The sequence below is a fragment of the Macaca thibetana genome, chromosome 18, assembly GCF_024542745.1.
Source record: "Macaca thibetana thibetana isolate TM-01 chromosome 18, ASM2454274v1, whole genome shotgun sequence".
Lineage (NCBI taxonomy): Eukaryota > Metazoa > Chordata > Mammalia > Primates > Cercopithecidae > Macaca > Macaca thibetana.
Window position 1 is genome coordinate 29,858,358 of NC_065595.1, and position 21,421 is coordinate 29,879,778.

Sequence of the window (21,421 nt, forward strand, 5' to 3'; positions counted from 1 at the left end):
GGCAGGTTACAGTGAGCTGAGATTGTGCCACTGCACTCCAGCTTGGGTGACAGAGCAAGACTCCATCTCAATAAATAAATAAATAAAAATAAAGACAGGATCAGACAATATGTAAATGAATGAGCGTAGCTATGTTCCAATATAACCACTTGGCCTGGAGGCCATAGTTTGCTGATCCCTATGTTATCACATAGGGTAGACCTGGGACCCTCCCAACAGAAGTTTTCATCTTAGAATCAGGTGGCTGGATGAGGTTATGAACTATTTCCTTTAGGGTGCCCTCTTTCCTCCTTTTTCGGTCCTCCTTCCTCTTTGGTGCTGTTTGCTGTTTGTGCTTCTCGATTCCCTCTCTCCACACTCCATTTCCTACATTCTAGCAGCCCAGGCCTCACATTGGGCTTCAAGTCTTCTCCGATATAAAATTTCAACCAGGTCTCTGGCCTGGCTCTGGCCTCCCTTCACCTGCATCCACTCAGCATGGCCACTCTCAGCAGACACTTTGGAAATAATCTGATAATTGGCTTAACAGGCTGCTCCTCTTAGCTCAGGTGCATTTCAACAGTAGAAAGTTATTTTAGCCAAAAGACCCGTATTGTTTAAGGGTCAACTGTATTTGTTGAATTACAAATGAAGACTAACAGTTTAATATTACAAAGGGGTCGACTTCAGATGGATGGGATCTCAGGCATCTGTGAGGGGTAGCGCGGGTGGGAATTTTTAGGTGGTTGGTTCCCCCCAATCTCATGATGTTTGCAACTTTCGTGACTAGAGGAGAGAACCAGCACCGGACAGAAGGTTTGGAGTTAGCTCCAAGATATAGTTTGAAATTCACAATATGGACACCAGGCCTCACCAGGTGATTCTGGAATCACCTCCTGATTACCAGTTTCTGTAGATTCTCCCCTCCCCAGTCCTTCCCTCACCCCCAAATACAGTGGCCTTCATGGGCGCAGGCAGAAGCCAGCTAGCTCTTAGCACTCTCAAAGACAGGATCAGATAGTACATAAATGAATAATAAATAAACAAATCTGTGTTCCAATAAAACTTTATTTGGCCTGACCTGATCAAGTTTAATAATGTTTAATAGATTTTTTAAAAACATGAGTAGTTATAACAATACCTCTGTAATAACAGTTATATATGAACTCCTGGTCAAGGCCAGCAGCTTGTTCCTTTACCAAAAAAGTAAAGCCGCCCTCTGAGGACAAAATGGCACATGAGGAGTGGTGTACATTTTTTTCTTAAAGAAAAAACAAAAAATAACAAAACCCAAACACTTCCTATTTACATATTCTCCATTTAAAAATTGGTCAGTGTGAGTAATTGTTTTTAAATATAAGTTTCTAATGTGTTGCAGGTTTCCATGTACAAAGTATAGTTCGCTGATTAGCTTTAAGGTGCTGTGATGTGAGGATGAATGCAGCCCAAGACCAAGACTGGGGGAATCCTCTACCTACAGACTGGCTGGACTTCCTGTGGGTATCTTTGGGAGTGTTGGGGGAAGAGAAGGAGCTGAACACCAGTGGCAGTGTTTCTGGGGACCAGATAGGGGCTGTCAGTGTCCCCACCCCATGCTTCTGCAGAGGGCCTGTGTCTACACACCATTACCCCATGCTATGTGTGTGAGCACACAGGTTTGCATTCACCAAACTCACTTTAGCCTACACTATGAGGGGCATTGCTACTTTGAGTCCCTTCCTTTGTCGTGAGGTCTCCATGCTGGTGCCTGACCCCTAAGAGCCCTTGCTGTTGACAGCCCTCCTTTCATACCTTCCTGGATTCCTTGCCCCCAAGGTCACGTGCTCTCCAACACATTTCTGTAGGGTCTGCTCTTTGTCAAGGCTACATGGATGATCAAACTCAGGAAAGTATCGATGAGGGATGGTGGGTTCCATGTGAAACCTTCTCTCCTAACACATTTTCTCTATGGCAGAACCTCACTGCTGTCCTCCAAATGAGCAGTTTGTGTAGAGAACATTAGTCCCGAGGTAGGTCTGGAGAGGAGCTGTTGGGGGGTGGGGGGGGGGGCGCGGGGTGTGGGGTGAAGGGGGAGTGCTGGCAGGGAGGTTGGAGGGATTCTTGGAATTGCTGCCTTCAACCTCACTGGGGTAGGACGCCCACGGGGGAACGAGGGCTGTCTTTGCGTGTGTCAGGAAAGTGCATAGGGAGTGCTGAGGGGGTGTGCACAGGCCTGGGAGAAGGGCTGATTTTACCCACAGACCCCAGACTGTTCTGACCTGAAAGGAAGATTTCAGACCGTGCAGGGGTGAGGCAAATACAGGGGTGCGACAGATGAAAACATTTAAGTACTTGGGGAGCCAGGAAAGTATGCTTGGTGACTCGGAGAAACAAACTGGTTCAGTTTCCAGTTTCAGAATACGAGAAACATTGCTCTGAATAAAAGAACATCGAATGGTAATGGACAGGGAAGAAACATCTCAGCTCAAGTTTCTAAGCAAAAAGCCAGAACGACCCCAACAGAGGAAGACATTCTATAATGGACAGACCCTGGCCTGGGGGCCAGGAGACTGGGATTTAAAGCTGGTCCTCACACTAAGCCTGTGATCTTAAGAAGTATCTCTTGGTCTCTGGGCCTAATTGCCTTTCCTCAGCTGTCAGTTGAGGCTAGTTGGGCCAGGTGGTTTCGGAGCTACCTCTGCAAGATTTCTCTGCATCCTGTCACCCAGGTGGGGCCCGCAGACTGCTGTCTAAGGCTATTTCTTCCCTGTGCACCACACGTGGTCTCCCCTTTGCTGGGAAAGTGATCAACCCCCAAGCCAGGGTCCTGTTCAAACCCGCTCCTAGAGGTTAAAGGCTAGTTATTAAGGCAGTTTAAGAAATGGACATTCCTCTCGCTCCTCGGATCCTTCACGCGTCCTGCTAACCCCAAGGCAGCAGAGAGGGGCAGGAAGGGCTGCCAGCCCCAGCTTTCTCTGGGGGCCTCCTGCTCTGCGGGGACTGGAGCGGCCCCTCCGCCCTCACCACCTTTCTTTGGAGAAGGCCTCGGTCTGCACGAGGTCGCCAGGGTGCTCGGGGATACACGCACCATTGAGGTCGCCCAGTTTATTGTCCGGTAGGTCCTCCGGCTTGGTGCAGAGCTTCAGGGCGCGGGAGATGAACACGTCCAGGTCGAACTGGGGGCTGGCGCCACCGTCCACCGGGGCCGGGCGGCCGGGGGGCGAGGCAGACAGGCGGTGTTCGGGGTCGTCGGCGGGCGGGCTGGCGTGCTCGGGGCCGCCCTGTGTGCTCTTGACCCACTGCGCGATCTCCAGAAAGAGGCTGGCCGGCTCGTCCTCGCGCGCCCCGGTGTCCGTCGACCCCGTGGCCGTGGGGGGCGCGCCGGCCGCCTGTTTCCAGTGCGATAGGTCCAGGATGAGCTTGGGCTCCGAGTAGTGGTGCGGCTTGTTGTCGCGCCACAGCAGCTTGTCCAGGTAGGACGGCGACCCCACCTTGTAGTCGCAGGAGCGCCCGTAGTCTGCCTCGAAGGCGCGCTCCATGGAAGAGTGTGACTGCTCTAGGAAGCGCTCGGAGCTGCTGTGCGATTCCTTGCGCGGGTCCACCTGCACGTCCTCTGCCAGCGGCGCCGAACCCGCGCGCGGGTCGCGCTGCACCTCGCTGGCGTCCTGGCACCGGTCTGGCCGCCACTCCAGGTCCGACGACAGGCTCACAGGGTACCTGCAAGGGTACAAACGGAGGCGGTGATTGGACGCCCGAGCCGGGTGGCTTCCGGGAGGGAGCCAAGCCCTCTAATCCCTGTTTGCCACTCACACACCTGCCTTCCATTCCTTCCCGATCCCCCCTGCCTCCGACCCCCATCCCTCAAGGTGGGAGGGTGATGGGACAGGTAATGGCGAGCCTTGAGGGCTCAGCTGGGGGCATAGGTTGTTCGGCTTAACTCTTGTGTTCTTTTGTACGCATTCAAAACCCTGCAGATATTTCCCGCGCACCTACTGTGCGCCAAGCACTCACTGTTCTAGATATTACTGAATACAGCAGTGAACAAAACAAATGTCCCTGTCCTCATGGAACTTTCCAGCGGATCCACCTGTGTAATGCTTCTCAAATGCTGATGGATGCACGAATCACCTGCGGGTCTTGCTAAAATGCAGATTTTGATTCTGTAAATCTGAGATGGGGCCTGAGATTCTAACAAGCTCCCAGCTGCTCTGATGCTGCTGGGCCTTGGACCCACATTTTGAGGAGCAAGGCTCCAGTGAGTGCGTCTCAACCCTGGATCAGATTAGAGTCACATAGGGGAATTAAAAATAAAATAGCATGCCTGCCTCACTGCTTCCCTGCGCCAATTCTGATTGAGTAGGTCTAGGGTAGGACCCTGCATCAGCATGTTTTGAAGACCCCCCGGGTGATTCTAAGGTACAGCCAGGGCTGAGAACCCCTGCCCTGGTGGATCTGGTTGGGGGCTCCATAGCACCTTGCATTGATGCAGGGTAGGTGGGACCTACAGAAAGGTTACAGACACCCTCCGGAGAAGCTGAAGATCTTTGGCATTCTGCCCTGTTCGACTGCCCTGCAGCCATGGAGAGTGAAGTCAGCTAGCCAAGAGCAAATGAAGGGCAGATGGGCAGACAGGCGGGCCACCAGCTACAGCGGAGCCCTCCCTTCCTTGTGCAGGTGCTCTGCGTAGAACCCTGGGGTTGTGGGGCAGGCAGGGAGCACAGAGAACATCAGCCTGCAGCCAGCTACTCCCTGAGCAGGCCCAACAGATAGACCAAGGACAGGGAGGTTCGGCTGTGTGGGGCTAGACCTGGCAGCTGCAGCCCACAGAGTGTGAATGGAGAGGCATAGGAAGGCCTCAGCACTGCCCACCTCCCAGTGACGCTGCTAGGGCAGGAATCGCTCCTCGAGCTGAACCCTGCCTCCTCGATTGAGTGGCCTTGGGCAGAGATTTCCAGGAGTAAGAGTGTGAAGACCCTGACCCTTGGCTGCTCTATTCCAAGTGCCAAACATACATTGTCTGTAGTCTTCATAGTAACCCTGTGGACTTTGTGTTATCACCCCCACTTTACAGCTGGGAAAATAGCATTCCAAGAGGGTAAGTAGCTTGCCCACAGCAGCAAGATCCTTTGTCATCCTCTTCCCTCAGGCAGGTGTGATGGGAAAGGTCGGGAGCACAGGTGCACCAGGTTTAGGGGTGGTCAGTGTGAACAGGCAGCAACAAATCATGTGACAGTTTTTTCTGGCAAAACCCTACGCCACAGTTGCAGAAGGTATAGGATGACTCTCACTGAGCCAATGCTCTTTGTCCCAAGGCTCTCCGGAGGAAGGGGAAGGGGCCCCAGGAACCACAGTCAAGGGCAGGCCTGCCCCAGGGGTGGCAGAAGACAGAGTGAGTCTTCATTAATCTCTCTTTGTTGGCAGTGCTTGAAAACAACAATTGACAACAACAAGCCAGCAAACCTGTCCAAAAATAGCAGCGTTGCCCTGGCCCTCCCTCGGTGCCTCCTTAATCAGAAACCCGTCATCTGTCAAATGACTCAAAAGGAGAAATTGCTCATCTGTCACTTATGTAACTAGCTGTCACATTCCCACGGCAGTGGGACTCCCAGTTAGGCCCCCTCAAAGTCCTAGCTGCTTGAGCCCTCGACTGCTGTTTCTAAACTGAGCAGCTACCAGCACTCCCTCCCAGAATTAGCAGATGGTGACACCCAAATGTTTAGTTGCCTGATCTAAGAACGTCAGAACAGGAAAAGATCTAAGAGATCATTACGTGCCTAGGCAGAAATTGTTTAAAAATACATCTTCTACCCAGCGCTGATTCATTGGTAGTGGCTTCCAGGGACACTTGTTGAGGATTCTGTAGCCAAGCCCAGTTTAGCAGGAAATGGTCCTGTAACTGCTTAGCAGCATCTGACATGGCTGCAGATTGCAGAGAGGCTCATCAGGGGCATGACACGATGCCAGTCTCTTAACCTAGGAGCTGTAGTTTCCTTGTGTGTCAGTGAGCAATAATAATGCAGCCCCCGTCAGTGGCATTTTTTTTGACAGGGTCTCACTTTGCAACCTCAAACTTCTGGGCTCAAGGGATTCCCCAGCCTCAGCCTTCCCAGTGTCTGGGACTACAGCCGTGTGCCCCCATACCTGGCTAATTTAAAAAAATTGTAGAGATGGGGTCTGACTTTGTTTCCCAGACTGGTCTGGAACTCCTGGCCTTAAGCGATCCTCCTGCCTTGGCCTCCTAAAATGCTGGGATTACAGGTGTGAGCCACCACACCTGGTCTTTAATGGCACTTTCAAGAGTTACCGACGTGAAACATGAGAAAGCGTTTTGCAATGGTAATCTCTGCTTTGTTTTTTTGACTTGCATTGTTGCAGTTTAGTTTTCAAGGGCAAGTTCCCAGACTGCTAGAAGTGAGCTCCTACCATGGTGCTCACTAAATCCTTGGGGAGCACTGTATTGAACCCCCTGTTCAGTAGACTCAGGGTGGTGAGGGAAGCTGGGGATGTTGCACAAAGGAAAGCCCCTGACCCACACATGCAGCTCACACTGGTCATTTACCAGCAGTGTCTGGGGACAAGAGAAAGGCAGGAAGCTAAGCTGGAGAAGTAGCCCAATGAGCTATGCAACTTGGGAGACAGAGGGAAAGGTCATGGAGGATGAGGCAAAATAGAAATGGGAGGACAGGGAAATGTGGGCTCTGGAACCCAGGGCTGTGAGCACCTGGAACTGCACGTGTCCCAGTTGGACAGCTGGCTCTGGTTAGCGGCCATCAGCACGATGTCATCGATCTCATCCTCAATGCGGAAGGGGTGTTGCGAGGTGGGCTCATCCTCAGGGCACGAGTATGGGCTCATGTAGGGGTGCTGCAGCCCCATCTCAGCTGTTAGGCGATCCATGGGGTTAAAGGTCAGGATCTTCTCCAGAAAGTCGATGGCTGCAGGGAGCAAAGCCGGACATGAAAGTCATTTGTTGCCCTTGTCGAGCTCAGAAGGAGGTTCCTCAGCATGGTGACATTCTGTGCTGGTGTCTGTGCTTCTGCATTTGTTAAAAGGTTTTTAGCCATTTTCTTTCTCAAGACCCTTGCCACAATCCAGTGACAAAGATAAAGCAGATGCTGCCTTCTAGATTTTGCAAATGAATTAAACAGACTCAGAGAATCAAGTGACTTGCTCAAGGTCCAGCCTCAGCCTGGGTTTCTCCAGAGACAGAACCAGAGACAAGGCTTGGGGTTGTAGGTAGTTTATGTGGTGGGGGATCCCAGCAAGCACAGGTGGGGGAGTGAGGGGGAACCAGAAGAAGGCACACTCATGACAGGTTACTCCTGTGGGCACCTGGGATCCTCCAGAGATGGTGTGGGCCACACTCAGAGGTGGTTCCCCTTGTGGGGCAGGGAAGCTGGGATATTTATACACCAACTTCCCTTTGTCATGGCTTTTAAGGGGCTGCTGGCATGGGATGGAGGAGCCTGCTCCTGAGGAAGCCCTGAGACAGGAGTGCCAGGTGCAGCAGTAAAAAGCCTTACTGAGAAAGGTGAATGCGGTGGTCAAGGGGTGGGACAGGGTCTCCACAGCCCAGAGCTCCTGGGTCCGAATCCAGAGCTCTTCCTACCATATGCTGCCCCTGAAAGTTCAACAAAGGCAGACAGCCTTGATGGATGGATAGATATTACAGATACTGAACAACCAGGCTGAATTCCCCTGCTCTGCCAAGCAGTAGTCCTTTCATGGCTGGATCAAGGGGGAGTTCTGGGCAGTGGGAACCTGGGGAAGGGAAGGGACATTCAGAAGCCTTGTATGAGAGGCTGCTAACCAGCATGAATGTATACCAAGATTCAGCAGATAGCAGCTCTGCACACAGGCACTCGTGGCCCCTTCCCTTGAGCAGGGCTGGGTACCCTGGGAGCTCTGCTCTTGGAACTCTGCCCCGGGTTATCTCAGGGCAAGGTCTAGCCTAGAAGTTTGGATTCCTTCTCAGCATTGGCATCTCTGGAGGTCTGCTTAAATCATGATTTGGCTCCTCATGTTGCAGCCCACATGGAGAGGGAGAAATGGAGTTGAGCTCAAGGCCCAGGCTGCCCATCCTCCGAGGGCTCCCTGGTGGGCCTCAGCCTGCACCACTAACCTGCCCCTCACACCAGCCCTGGATCTCTTTGCAAGAAAATTCATCAGTGATTCAGGAAATCGATGGATTCAGAAGGTCACTGGCCTCCCAGGAGGACGCAGTGCTGCCGTGTAACTCTAGATCCCCAAATTAGTTAAGCAGCAATAACTCTGATCACCCTCAATAGTCTGATGCTCAGTGTGTTTCTGGGTCTGAAGTTGCAAACTTAAAAGAGGATCTGCCTCACAAATTCCTAGGACTGGAAGAATCGGGCAGTCTAGTGCGGGGCCCAGCTTCAAGTCTGGGCAGGTCTTTGTCTCTTTGGGCCTCTGGCCCTTTTTTTGGCCCCAGCTATGACTTGACCTTTTGACAAGGAAATGAGAAAATTAAAGCTCTAAAGATTGAGGTGCAGGCAGTATCATCTTTAAAAGAGATGAGTACCACCACTGGGGCAGTGGCTCACATCCGTAATCCCAGGACTTTGGGAGGCCAAGGAAGGAGGATTGCTTGAGCCTAGGAGTCTGAGATCACCCTGGACTTGTTTCTAGCAAGACAAGTAGTAGTTGGCAAGGTGGGCCAGTAGTGGGTTGTCTCTACAAAAAAAAAATTATTTGTTAGCCAGCCAAAGTGGCACACGCCTGTGGTCCCAGCTACTCAGGAGACTGAGGTGAGAGGATCACTTGAGCCCTCGAGGCTGAGGTTGTAGTGAGCCATGATTGTACCACTGCAGTCCAGCCTGTGTGACAAGCGAGACCCTGTTACAAAAGAAAAAAAGTCAAGTACCAACCCCAGAGCTGTTCCACAGACTCCATCATGGATGAAAATCTGCTGGAGGTCCTCCTGCAGGTGCCCAGATACTTCTGGGAAGCCCAAACACTAGGGAATTCTTTTTTTTTTTTTTTTTTGGAGACAGGGTCTCACTCCTGCTGCCCAGGTTGAAGGGTTGAAGTGCAGTAACGCAAATATGACTCACTGCAGCCTCAACTTTCCAGGTTCAGGTGATCCTCCTGCCTCAGGCTTCCAAGAAGCTGAGACTATAGGCATGTGCCACCATGCCCAGCTAATTTGTTGTATTTTTGGTGGAGACGGGGTCTCCCTATGTTACCCAGGCTGGCCTGAAACTCCTGGGCTCAAGAGATCCACCTGCCTCAGCCTCCCAAAGTGCTGGAATTACAGGTGTAAGCCACCACACCTGGCCCAGAAAATTCTTCCTTTTATCAAACTTAAATCTCCCTGCTTTAACTTGTACCCTGGGGCCTACCTCTGCCTTCAGTGGTTCCCCCAAAGCAGCATGTCCTCTCTGTCCCATGATTTCCCTTCTCCTGTTTCAAGGCAGCAGTCATGTCCCATGTGACACCCTCATCCTGGCACCCTGCTGGCCTGCCTTTCCCGGCCCTTCCTGCAGTGAGAGATGACTGTGTGCCTGGGGCTGATGGAATGGGGGTGGAAGTGCTGTGTCTACCCCACTTCCAGGCCTGACCCAGAAAAACCTCCTGCAAGAGTCTCTGCTCTCTCTTCCCCTGGCTTTGGCTGGAAGGGAATGCCCAAGGTGACCTTGAAAGCCACCTGCTGAAGATGGCAGACTTGATGGCCTGGGTCCCGGGCACAGCCACTCATCCTCCCCTGCCCATCCACATTCCCAACTCTGCCTGGATGTGAGGTAAACAATGAATAAACCGTAAGTGCGTTAAACCACGGAGATTTCAGTGTTACCTGCTACCGTACAAGCTTCACCTTAACTCCTAAGCCGCTGCCCCTCGGAAACTCCTCCCTAGGCTCACCCACCCCAGATGTTTTTAAGGCATTTCTTAGATAATGAAGCTTCTGTACAATCTTGTCACTTTCCTCTGGCCCAGTGGATTCCAAACAGCTGCTCAGAGTCGCAGGGGTTCTGGAAGGGTTCTCGGGAGCATGTCTGGAGACTGAGAGGCAGGTGGGCAGGACACTGGGCCCCTCAATCCTACTTCATCCAGAGCCCGCCTTTCACCTGTGCCGCACCTGAGTTTTTGTCACCAGATTTATCACCTTTGGTCTATTTCTGTCCTGTAATAAATGGAGCGCAGAACTGAATGCCCCCAGTGTGGTCTTGAGGCCTGTCTCCCTTGTTCTGCACCTGTCACGAGATGGACATTTTGGTTGCTGAGGGATGCTGTCACCTAGACTGAGTCTCCTGAGCCTCTGAGAGCTAGAGCCAGCTAGAGCCTTTTGCCTCTTCCCAGGCCTGCTGGGCCTTGAATATACAGCAGAGGGAGTGAGCCTGAGGACCGAAGGGCCTTGTCTGAGGCCACACAGCTCATCACTGGTGGAATGGGACCCAGGTCTTGCCCTCAGGCTGAGGAAGCACCTGTTCTTTGCATCACACCATGCCTTCCAGGACAAAAACATAAGGGAGGATGAAGGAAAGAGAGGGAGGAAGGCAAGCAAGGAAGACGAGAAGCAAAAGGAAGCAGAAACAAGGGTAGAACACTCATGACTACCCAATGGACTCCTGAGGCCCAGCATCCACAGCTTGGAAGTAGTTAGGGCAAAGGCCCACTGGCAGGGGAGCCTTGACTTTTATTTCCAAGGACCATGCTTTGCCCTTTTGGAAGGAGACCTGCCTGCCCCCTACCCCACAAGGTGGAGCCGAGCTCATCCTCCCGGGACACTTGTCCTGGTTGCCAGGCTCAGGTACCTTCGCTGTTCACTTCAGGGAGCAGTTTGCGCAGAGGCCTCTTCACCTCCCAGGTGCTGCTGACGAAGGAAGGCATCACCCTGAGCAGCTCGTCCTTGTCTTCCTCCCGGATTACAGGGATGGTCTCCAGGATGAGCTGCATCTGCTCCAGCTCATGGGCCCCTGGGGAGGGAATGCCAGATGGTTAAGTGTGCTGCCCAAGGGGCTGTGGTGTGCAGCAGCCCGAAAGCAGTGCCAGGTGTTCTGGGAGGAACAACACAGGGCAGTGGGGCAGCACCGGGTTGGGACCGGGGTTCTGGTCTTCATTTGCTGCACAACTGTGGGCAGGTGGCTGACATCTCTGGGGCTTGGCTTTGTTAAAAGTAGAAAGAAGGGATTGAATCTGGTGGTCTGCAAGTCCCCATCTATGCCCCTAGCATTCTATTCTCATACAGACCAGCTGGATGTAAGTCAGCACTGAAGAATGTGAACAGCCTGGCTCAAGGTCTTCCAAGCAACTGCCCATAGGCCTCTCTGCACAATCTTTACTAGGATGGGGAAGGAAACAATTTTAAGGCTAGGAATGAGCCATAACTTTTGGTTTCCAATTAAGAGATTCCATCTAGGAAACTCTCAAGAGAAAAACAAATCAGGAATAACAAATCGGGTTTGGGATGTGTCTTGAGCACATGGCCTCTGTGCTCCTTGGGAGAAGGAAGACAGGCTATGCCAGGTTTTCAAGGGAACTTTGGTGGGACAGGATGGACTCAAGCATTCATTTATTCACTTATTCCATAAATAGTTATTTATTGAGCACCTTCTCCAGGCCAGGCATCATGCTGGATGCTGGGAATGGGTGAGGCATAGTTCTCATTCATGAGAAGCTTCAGTCTTTGTCTCAGAAACTCAACTCATCTCCCACACCCAGGCAACCACTGGCCACAGTATGGCATTTCTGGCATTGGACAGATGGGTCTCCTTGCTGTCCTCCTCTGACCTCCACGCTGTTCTTCTGTTACTTCCATTTTCTCTTTTTTGATTGAGTTGCCTTTCCACTTAACTCTGCTAGGTTAAAACCTCAGCCATACCTCTCCTTCCTCAAGAGGTCGCCCCTGCCCATCCAGCTGCACAGAGGGCCCTCCCCTTGCCATGAATTCCCATGGGATTCCAGTCTTCCAGATGTTGGTGGCCTAGGATGAGGACTGTCCCAGGTCACCCCACAGTTCCCTGTATGGCACTAAGCACATGTGAATACTGACTGAGGAAGTGCCTGCAGCCTCAAGCTCTCTCCTGAAGAGGTCCTTTTGGCCTCTCCCTGCAGTGGACTCATTGGGTCGGTTCAGGGCTCTGGAAGCCCCCTGTCGGGTCCTGTCTCCAAATGTGTACTCCACACCACTCACCAGTGGACCATGAGGTCAATGTGATCAAGCCGCAGACAGAGGTAGTGGGACCTTGCTCCCAAGCCCCTGACCCCTCTCCTGTGTGACACACAAACTAGTAATACACAACCTTCTGCTTGGAGTAGCTTCTTCAACCATGGGGGTGGGGGAGGGCAGAGAATGAGCCTCTTTCACTTGTCTGCTCCTGCCTGAGATCAATGGTGTCATATGAGAGGCAGTCAGTGGGGCCTCCCTGGCAATCCATGGCCTGGGGCAGAAAGCAGGAGCTTTGGTGGCAGACAGCCCTGGAGGCAGACCTAGCTTCCCCACATTCTCCCTATCCACCCCTTGTGGAATGAGGATGATTATTTATACTTGGAATGAGTATTATAAGGAGTCGAGTGCGTTGGTAGATGAAGGCTCCTGGGGAAATACTTGGCTTCTAGCAGATGTTTAATAGCTCTTGACTTCCTTTGCTTCTAGGTGTGGGGAAAAGCAACTTTGAGAGAAGCTGATGAAATAATTCCACCTTGGAGATTTATGTCCTAGTCATCCCTGAGTGATTCTTTGTGACAGATGTCACTTGGGGGAGGCGTCTTAACACTGAGTCTACTAAGCCACCACTGAAAATGGGAGAAGGTGTGAAGCATGGAGGAGGATACTATGGTTGATGTCCCTTTCCTACTGAAAGAAAGTCCTTTCCATGTCACACCAGCTATTGCCTTCCCTGCCTCTCTTGCAACAAGGGGAGGCCATGTGATTCAATCAAACAGGGACAGGAATCTCCTGGAAGGACTTCTGGGGAAGATGTTCCTCCCTGGTAAGAGAGAAATGTGAGGAGAGCTGTCTTGCTGCCCTGGCTGACCCCTCCCTACCTTTCTTCATTGGACGCTTCTGCGTGAGAACCTGAAAGTGACTGCAACCATCTCATGACCACAGACAGTGAGCCTGAAGATGAGAAGCCAGTAGACTGTGGATTATACAGCCTCGTCTGGGCTCTCAGTGAGTCACCTGCCTGCTGTGGCACGGAGAAGCCCAGCTCTTCTCCGTCTGGCCTGAAGGTTGTCAGCCTGATGGAAGGGCAGCTGGAGCAGAGCCCTGTGAGCTGAGGGCTCAAGGCCAGGAGAATGGAGGCAGCCAGGCACCTGTGACCCAGATTGTGGTTACACGGCCAGGGATATTGAGCCATCCAGGGTTTAGGGGCTATGGCTGGAGTGGGAAGAATCTTTGAGTCAGAGTCCAGGGCGAGACCTCCCTCCCACCTGTTCCCCCTTTCTCCCCTGCCTTGAATTGGCTGGAAAATATGGAACTGGGAGGTCTGTGCAATTTCAGCTGGAACAATAAGATAGCAGGATGGTTCACCCTGGGCACAGATGGGTTCACTGTGTATTGTTTTTTTCGTTTTTGCTCTTTTGTGTCCCCCACTGAACCATCAGACTTTTGAGGACAGAGACTATGTCTTGCTTAGTCTGTATCTCCAGCACGTGGTCAAGGATCCACCCAAAGCACAAAATCCACCAGAGGGAAAACTGTAGGGGCTCCTGAGAGTCCAGGGGGCAAATGAAAACATTTGTACTCAGGGCCTAAATGCTTGGACATAAGCCCTAACTTCAGCTTCATCTGACTTTCCTGCCATTGTTTTTATTTTACCTTTTTCATTTTCTTTTTTTTGTTTGTTTGTTTTGTTCTGAGACGGAATCTCGTTTTGCCGCCCAGGCTGGAGAGCAGTGGCATGATCTCGGCTCAATGGAACCTCCACCTTCCTGGTTCAAGCAGTTCCCCTGCCTCAGCCTCCCAAGTAGCTGGGATTACAGGTGCAAGATCATGCCTTTGCACTCCAGCCTGGGAGACAGCACGAGACTCTGTCTCAAAACAAAAACAAAACAAAATAAAGACTTTCTTAGCTATTCAGACATGGCTTAGTCTTAAAGTCCTGCCAGTGTTCCCTTAGAAAGGCCACTGTTAGCCACTTCTTCTCTGAGCTCATTTTCCCATCCTGAAACGGGGGGTGGATGAAAATTCTTTGAGTAAGTGACAGCAGCATTTAGGGCTGAGGGTGGAAACTTGGGAAGGGTTGAGGGACACAGTACAGAGGAAGTAGAACTCATGGCAGGTGAGAAGCAACTGAGGGGGACTTGCCAGCAAGGGAGGAGGAGACCCAGGGAGCAGAGGGTTTCAAGAAGGAGGTGATGATCGTCACTGACTACTGCTACAGGATGAGGCTGAAATGCATTCCCTGGATTAAGAACAGGGCAGTCTGGGTGGGAACAGCTTCAGACAGATGGAGGGGGAGTAAGCCACACTGCAGTGAGGAGAGAATGGAAGAGAGAGAGTGAAGAGAACAAGTGCTCCTCCAAGCAAAGAGGGAGAGAGTGAGAATGAGTATGAAGTGCAATGGGAGCACCAAGAAGGATGACTCATGCCCTGGAGAGTTAGGAGAGACATCATGGAGGACAAGACATAAGCTGGGTTTTGAAGGTTCAATAGGAGTTTTCTAAGCAGAGAAGGGGGTCTTTGTGCCAAGGTGAACAAAAAAAAGATTAGGAAAACAGTGGGTCACTTGGTGTGGCCAAAGGACAGGAAACAGTGGCAGGGAGGGAGGAGGAAGGGGCTAAAAATGTAGGGTGGATGTGTTTGCAGCCATCAGTCTCAAGATGTTTGAATAGAAGTGTGTCTAAGTCCATTCAGGCTGCCATAACAAAGTACCATAGACTAGGTGGCATATAAACAACATTTATTTCTCACAGTTATAGAGGCTGGAAAATTCAAGATTAAGGAGCTGGCAGATTCGGTTTCTGGTGAGAGGCCCATTCCTCACAGATGATGCCGTCTCAGTGTGTCCTTACACAGTGGAAGGGGCAAACAAGCTCCCTCGGGCCTCTTTTACAAGGGCACTAATCCCATTCATGAGGGCTCCATCCTCATGACCTAATCACCTTCCAAAGGCTCCACCTCCTAATAGTATCACCTTGGGGGTTAGGATTTCAACATGTGAATGTTAGGGGAACACAAGCATTTAGGTCATAGCAAAGTAGTTATTTGATTGCAAAAACTTCTGTGCTCAAAAGGCTATTATTAGCCTCTCCAGTATTTTTGCCCGACAATATAATAGGGTGCCTCCGAATAGTGTCATAAAAGCCACAGAAGTAATTTCAGCAAAAGATGAGCATGTTTTGTGATTGCAAGTGTTTAGCCCTCAGTTCCCCTTTCTATGGAACGACACCAGATGAGAAGGAAGGTGGCATAGTTAGCAACTCACCAGCAAAGAGCATTCTCCCCGTAAGCATCTCAGCCAGGATGCAGCCGGCGGCCCACATGTCGATGGCTTTGGTGTAGTTATTGGGGGAGAGGAGCAGTCGTGGGGAGCGGTACCATTTTGTTACCAACCCCTCTGACAGATAACCCTGAAAGACAAAATTTCCGGTCCCACTGATCAGTCATTTTTGGATACCCTTCCTCCCACGCCTCTTCCAGTTTCCCCTCCCATGAAACAGACCTCTTTCAGGGTCCCTTTCATTCTTGCTCCTTTCCCATTGATCTTGAAGGAGCATAAGTGAACAGAGGTCTGGTTAGAGGGACTGGGCCTGGTTTGTGGGGTTCAGATGCTTTGGTGAGAGAATCTTATGAGAGCTGAGGGTTCTCCCTTGTAGAAAGGAATTCAGGTTATCAATATTTTAGAAGAAATGATTTCCCACCCCAACTTGATGTAACTCTGCCCTCGTTTAGTAAGAAGATGGGTAAACAGGAGCCCTGCTCAAGTTTATTCCTGCCAGCAACAGAGTAACCATGAGACACTGGCATTTTCTTTATCCAGCAGATGAATCTCAGAAGTAGCCATATGCTTGAACTCAAGCTGGTTGCTTTGACACTGAAGATTAGAATTAATGCTGCCACAAAGCCAGGCACGAGGCTCCTGGCTGAGAACAGATAAGGTCACCTTCATAATGGATGCAGGAAAATGCTATGTGGAATCAGCCCTGAACAACAGAGTGGACACAGCTTTTATTGGTCCATGAGATTCTGGGAGTTCAACCTAGTGTCTTTTGCGGGGATAAATGTTCTAGCTGATTTTGCCCACGGCTCAGTGATTCGTAGTCTGAGATGTACTCCCTTCTTACGGTATATAGTGAGGACATATACCCATATATGATTTAGGAAAATATACCCAGGGAATTTAGAAATTGTTTTCTACATAATTCAGAAAACTGGGCCAAGAGTGACATCTGGGCAATGTCCATTTGAATTCCCTAGTACAGTCTTTCTAAAGTAAGAAAAAAAAATGTATAGATCCATTGGGGGTTAAGGCATGACAGTTAGGACCAAGGAGATCCAATGGGAGATTCCAGGGATGGTCTTTTAGTTCACAGTTTAGCATCTGCACTTTCCTTTCTACTGATGCGGAAGCATCACATCACAGTCTCAGGTTAAAGCAGATGAAAAGTTAAGAAGCCTAGAACCCAGGAGTTTTTGACCCATTAATCTGAAATCCTTTCATTTGTTCAGCAAAGATTTATTAAATGTCTAAAACCTGTGGAAAGCCCTGAATAAGGACAGCAGTTTCCTCCCCTCTGTGGCACATATTTCCTCCGAGTAGAGCCTCAAACTGGTAGAAGGAAAGAGGAAAAGCAGAAGACACCCTTCAGCCGGAAATAACTAGAGCGTCCCATGCCCTGGCCTCAATAGTCTCACCAAAACGAACTCCTTAGAATTTGTAGGATGTGCCCTCTTCTTCTGTCCTTTGAGCATTTGCCTGTGTACCTTCCATGAGGGATATCCTCGTACTCATCGTGCTACCGGCTGACATGCTCAGGCCGGCTTCCTCTCAGAAGCTTCCTTGTTTTGTTGCTGTTTCTTTACTTCTCTGCATCCCCACCCCTCCAAGGACTACAGCTACTGTGCATTGCCCAGCCCCATGCTTCCTAAGAAGTGTTCAATAAACACTGCTGAACTGTTGAATGAATGAATGAAAAAGGAACATCTCATATGGTCTGAACCTCCTCCCAAATTTAGGCACCTTCTGCAGGGTCCACTGATCCTCTTCTTTTATACACTTGACTACAACGTGGTCCAGGTTCCACTTTCCAAGGTGGGTATGGAGTTTACGTAAGTTGATAGTCACTTATGCCTTATCTTGTTCCAAAAAAGGATTGGCCCATGTAATTTTTATAAGAGTTTAATTGCTTTAAAAGGCAAGTTTATTGAGGTATAATTTACATAGGGTAAAATTCACAAGTTCTATTAGTTTTGACAAAAGCATAGAGTCATGTCACCACCATCACAATCAAGATACGTAGTAACAATTCCATCATCTCAAACAATTCCCTTATGCCCTCTTCTGGTCACCCCTAGTCCCAGCCCCTAGCAACTGCTCTTTTCTGTCTCTCTAGTTTTACCTTCTATATAAATGGAATGACAGTATGTAGCCTTTTGAGTCTGAATTCCTTCACTTAGCACAATGCATCTGAGACTCATCCATGGTGTGTGTACAGTAGACTGTTAGGAATTTAAGTTCAATTCTAAAAGTTACAGGAACAAGCCAAATACTATCTGTAGAAGTTCATTTCTGGGTGGGTGGGTTCTAAAAGAATAGTCTGGTTTTATTTTCATTCAGAGGGTGAGACTGTCAAGGAAAGACTAAAGCAAGAGTACCCAGTGGGGAGGTAGCTTCAGGGGAGTTTTCTCTGATATGTAAATGCACAGTCTTTTATGAAACAGAATGGTCTGGAATTGACATCTGCCTCTCCTCAGAGTCTAGGGCTAAAGAAAAATGAGGACAGGGGGCTTTCTTCTCAAACACTTGCCCTGAAAGTAAAAGAAAGACGTTGACATGAGTAAGGCTGCCCTTGGGCCAGAATTACGGACCAGGTCATGACAGGAGCTAAGAAAGTCGCTCTCCAGTGCTTTTTTTTTTTTTTTTTTTTTTTTAAATGAAAAAGAAGAACCTGCTGATTTTATTATTATTATTATATTTTAAGTTCTAGGGTACATGTGCACAATGTGCAGGTTTGTTACATATGTATACATGTGCCATGTTGGTGTGCTGCACCCATTAACTCGTCATTTACATGAGGTATATCTCCTAATGCTATCCCTCCCCCCTCCCCCCACCCCACAACAGGCCCCGGTGTGTGATGTTCCCCTTTCTGCATCCAGGTGATCTCATTGTTCAATTCCCACCTATGAGTGAGAACATGCGGTGTTTGGTTTTCTGTCCTTGTGATAGTTTGCTGAGAATGATGGTTTCCAGCTTCATCCACATCCCTACACGAACTCATTCTTTTTTATGGCTGCATAGTATTCCATGGTGTATATATATGTGCCACATTTTCTTAATCCAGTCTATCATTGATGGACATATGGGTTGGTTCCAAGTCTTTGCTATTGTGAATAGTGCCACAATAAATACATGTGCCTGTGTCTTTATAGCAGCATGATTTATAATCCTTTGGGTATATGCCCAGTAATGGAATGGCTGGGTCAAATGGTATTTCTAGTTCTAGATCCTTGAGGAATCGCCACACTGTCTTCCACAATGTTGAACTAGTTTACAGTCCCACCAACAGTGTAAAAGTGTTCCTATTTCTCCACATCCTCTCCAGCACCCGTTGTTTCCTGACTTTTTAATGATCGCCATTCTAACTGGTGTGAGATGGCATCTCTTTGTGAGAACCTACTGAATTTTTAACTACTAGCTATCCTCCTGTGGTTACTTGTTCTTCACAGTCTTTAAAAAAACTTAAAAAGGATTTTTTGTTTGTTTTTGTTTTCTTTGAGACAGGTTCTCGTGTTGTCGCCCAGGCTGGCATGCAGTGGCGCAACAGTGACTCACTACAGCCTCTTCCTCCCAGGCTCAAGGGATCCTCCCATCTCAGCCTCCCAAGGAGCTGGGACCACAGGTGCACACCAACACACCCAGTTAATTTTTGTATGTTTTGTAGAGATGGGGTTTCGTCATGTTGCCCAAGCTGGTCTCAAACTCCTGAGCTCACACGGTCTGCCCACCTCGGCCTTTCGAAGTGCTGGCATTACAGGCATGAGCCACTGCACCCGACCCTTAAAGGGGATTTGTTGATATGTTTCAGAAGCCACAGGGCTGAGAAGAATTCGGGAAGGCGCAGTGTCTTCTGCCAAGCTGGTGCAAGAGAAGTCCCAGGAAGGGGAGATTGGAATATATGGGAAGCTCCATTGTCGGGTCTGGGGGAAGAAACAGCGGACCAGGGTCCTGCTGTCAGCTGAACTGAGCCCTGGGTATCCGAATGGGAGAGGCTCTGGGGCCCACAACATGGTACTGGTGATCCGAATTCAAGAGAGGAGTTTCAGTCAAGTGGATGGGGTGAAATTAGGGATAATTTTCTAAAAAAAAAAAAAAAATCTTTAAAGAGTACCCAGAAGTAGAGACCCAATTTTATTAAAAGAGCTCATAAATCAATAAGTATATTGGCTCCAAAAAAATCTTCAAATCACCTTCTGCCCAAGCCTGCGGGCTGAGGATAATTTCGGCTCCATTTGGATGTGGAGAGGAACATGTGTCTGTGATCAGACCTGGTCTCCCCAGGCAGGGCATGCCCATGCACAGGGTGGCCAAGGAGGGAGTGGGCAGGGCAGCAGGCACACTCGGTGCGCAAGTGGGTGCGTCTGCATGCGGTTGTTGCAGGCCAGCTGGGGCCAGCCTCTGGTGTGAGGCTTTGCGACATCACTGCTCTGAGAAGACATGAAGTGCACACTCCCACAGTTCTCTGTGACCACCACTCAGAGCACAAGAACAAGACAGGAGTGGCCCCTTCCTAGTCATCTCTTTCCTCCTACCACCTTGTTCCCACTGGGAGGCAGATGAACATGGTTTCCTTTCTAGACCCTTTTAAGGGGCCTTGGGGCCTTCATCAGCTATTGCTCCCATCAACCCATTTTGCTGTCCCTTTAGAGTCACGTACAGCCCATGGGAGGCTTTGACTTTGAAAGCTTCAAAGGTGTTTGGGAAATAATGTAGCAGCAGCTGCCCTGGGAAGAGCATAATTAGGGGCCCCCGAAGGATCTAGAGAGAAGGTATAATTAAAGCTCTGAGCATTCTCTTTGCAGAGGGGACAGGGAAGCAGCCCTCCATCCCAGCTGCTGGCGGGGGAATTTAGAACAGCCTGGATCAAAGTCACTCCAGAAGGGTAGGCACTCTGAGCTGCTCCAGCGAGCCCGTCCTGGGTGGGCACTAGTTCTGATCTGGAGCCAAGTCTTCTGTGCCTGCCCTTGCTGTGCCCCCACTGCCTGATCTCTTGCGTGTGGGAGTTGGAAGGTTGGGGGAGAAGGCGCAATCCAATAAACTTTCTACTACACCCTTTAATGGTAATGTGCCTACTAATCCCTCACGGGTATGATGAATTAATTAATTTATTTATTTAGAGACAGAGTCTTGCTCTGTCACCCAGGCTGGAGTGCAGTGGTGTGATCTCAGCTCACTGCAAGCTCTGCCTCCCAGGTTCATGCCATTCTACTGCCTCAGCCTCCCGAGTAGCTGGGACTACAGGTGCCCACCACCACACCTGGCTAACTTTTTTTTGTATTTTTAGTAGATGTGGGGTTTCACTGTGTTAGCCAGGATGGTCTCAATCTCCTGACCTCGTGATCTGCCCGCCTCGGCCTCCCAAAGTGCTGGGATTACAGGCGTGAGCCACCGTGCCCGGCCTATTTATTTACTTATTTGAGATAGGGTCTCACTCTTTTGCCCAGCGGAGTGCAGTGGTGCCATCTCGGCTCTCTGCAACCTCTGCCTCCCAGGTTCAAGCGATCCTCCCACCTCAGCCTCCCAAGTAGCTGAGACTACAGGCACACGCCACCATACTTGGCTAATTTTTGTATTTTTTTGTAGAGACAGTGTTTTGCCATGTTGACCAGGCTGGTATCGAACTCCTGAGCTCAGGGATCCTCCCACCTGTCTTCCAAAGTGCTGGGATTACAGTCGTGAGCCACCGCGCCTGGCCTGGTATGGTGAATTTAAACGAGACAACATTCTCCAAGAATAAAACCCCAGTCAACTTTAGCTCTGGGGGGCGAGGACAGGGTAGGAAGGGTCACTTTTCCTTTCATGCTGAAGCAATGTTTAGGGCTGCCCCTGTTTCCAGGCCAGGATGATGAGAGTTTCTGACAGCATTGCCTCCCCAACCAGAAGTTTCTGCAACGTGTCCTGGGAGCCTAACGTGTATGTCCCTGTGTGAAGGATGGGAAAACGATTAAGCTCATCCCTTGTCTTTAAAGAGCATTTCACATGGTTAGAGAGATGAAATGTTAATATGAAAAAAATGCAAGGACCAGGAAGTAATCATGGTCAGCATTTCTGTGGGA

The 21,421-nt window shown here is 50.0% G+C and overlaps 2 protein-coding genes across 6 annotated transcripts in view; one reads left to right on the forward strand and one right to left on the reverse strand.

Annotated features, from left to right (window-relative positions):
* Positions 1–1,027: 1,027 nt before the first annotated feature.
* Positions 1,028–21,421, reverse strand: part of MAPK4 (mitogen-activated protein kinase 4) — a 177,871-nt gene continuing 157,477 nt past the window's right edge. For all 5 annotated transcript variants that reach the window (XM_050767748.1, XM_050767750.1, XM_050767749.1 and 2 more), the window contains 4 exons: positions 15,351–15,495; positions 10,734–10,895; positions 6,680–6,893; positions 1,028–3,675 (listed from right to left, as the gene is read on the reverse strand). In XM_050767748.1, the coding sequence (XP_050623705.1) occupies positions 2,979–3,675; positions 6,680–6,893; positions 10,734–10,895; positions 15,351–15,495 (1,218 nt within the window). In that variant the 3' untranslated portion in view covers positions 1,028–2,978. The remainder of the gene's footprint in view (positions 3,676–6,679; positions 6,894–10,733; positions 10,896–15,350; positions 15,496–21,421) is intronic.
* The window catches only part of CXXC1 (CXXC finger protein 1), a 459,484-nt gene continuing 455,931 nt past the window's right edge, over positions 17,869–21,421 (forward strand). The window contains exon 1 of the mRNA XM_050767745.1: positions 17,869–17,872. The gene's annotated coding sequence lies outside the window, so the exon portion shown is untranslated. The remainder of the gene's footprint in view (positions 17,873–21,421) is intronic.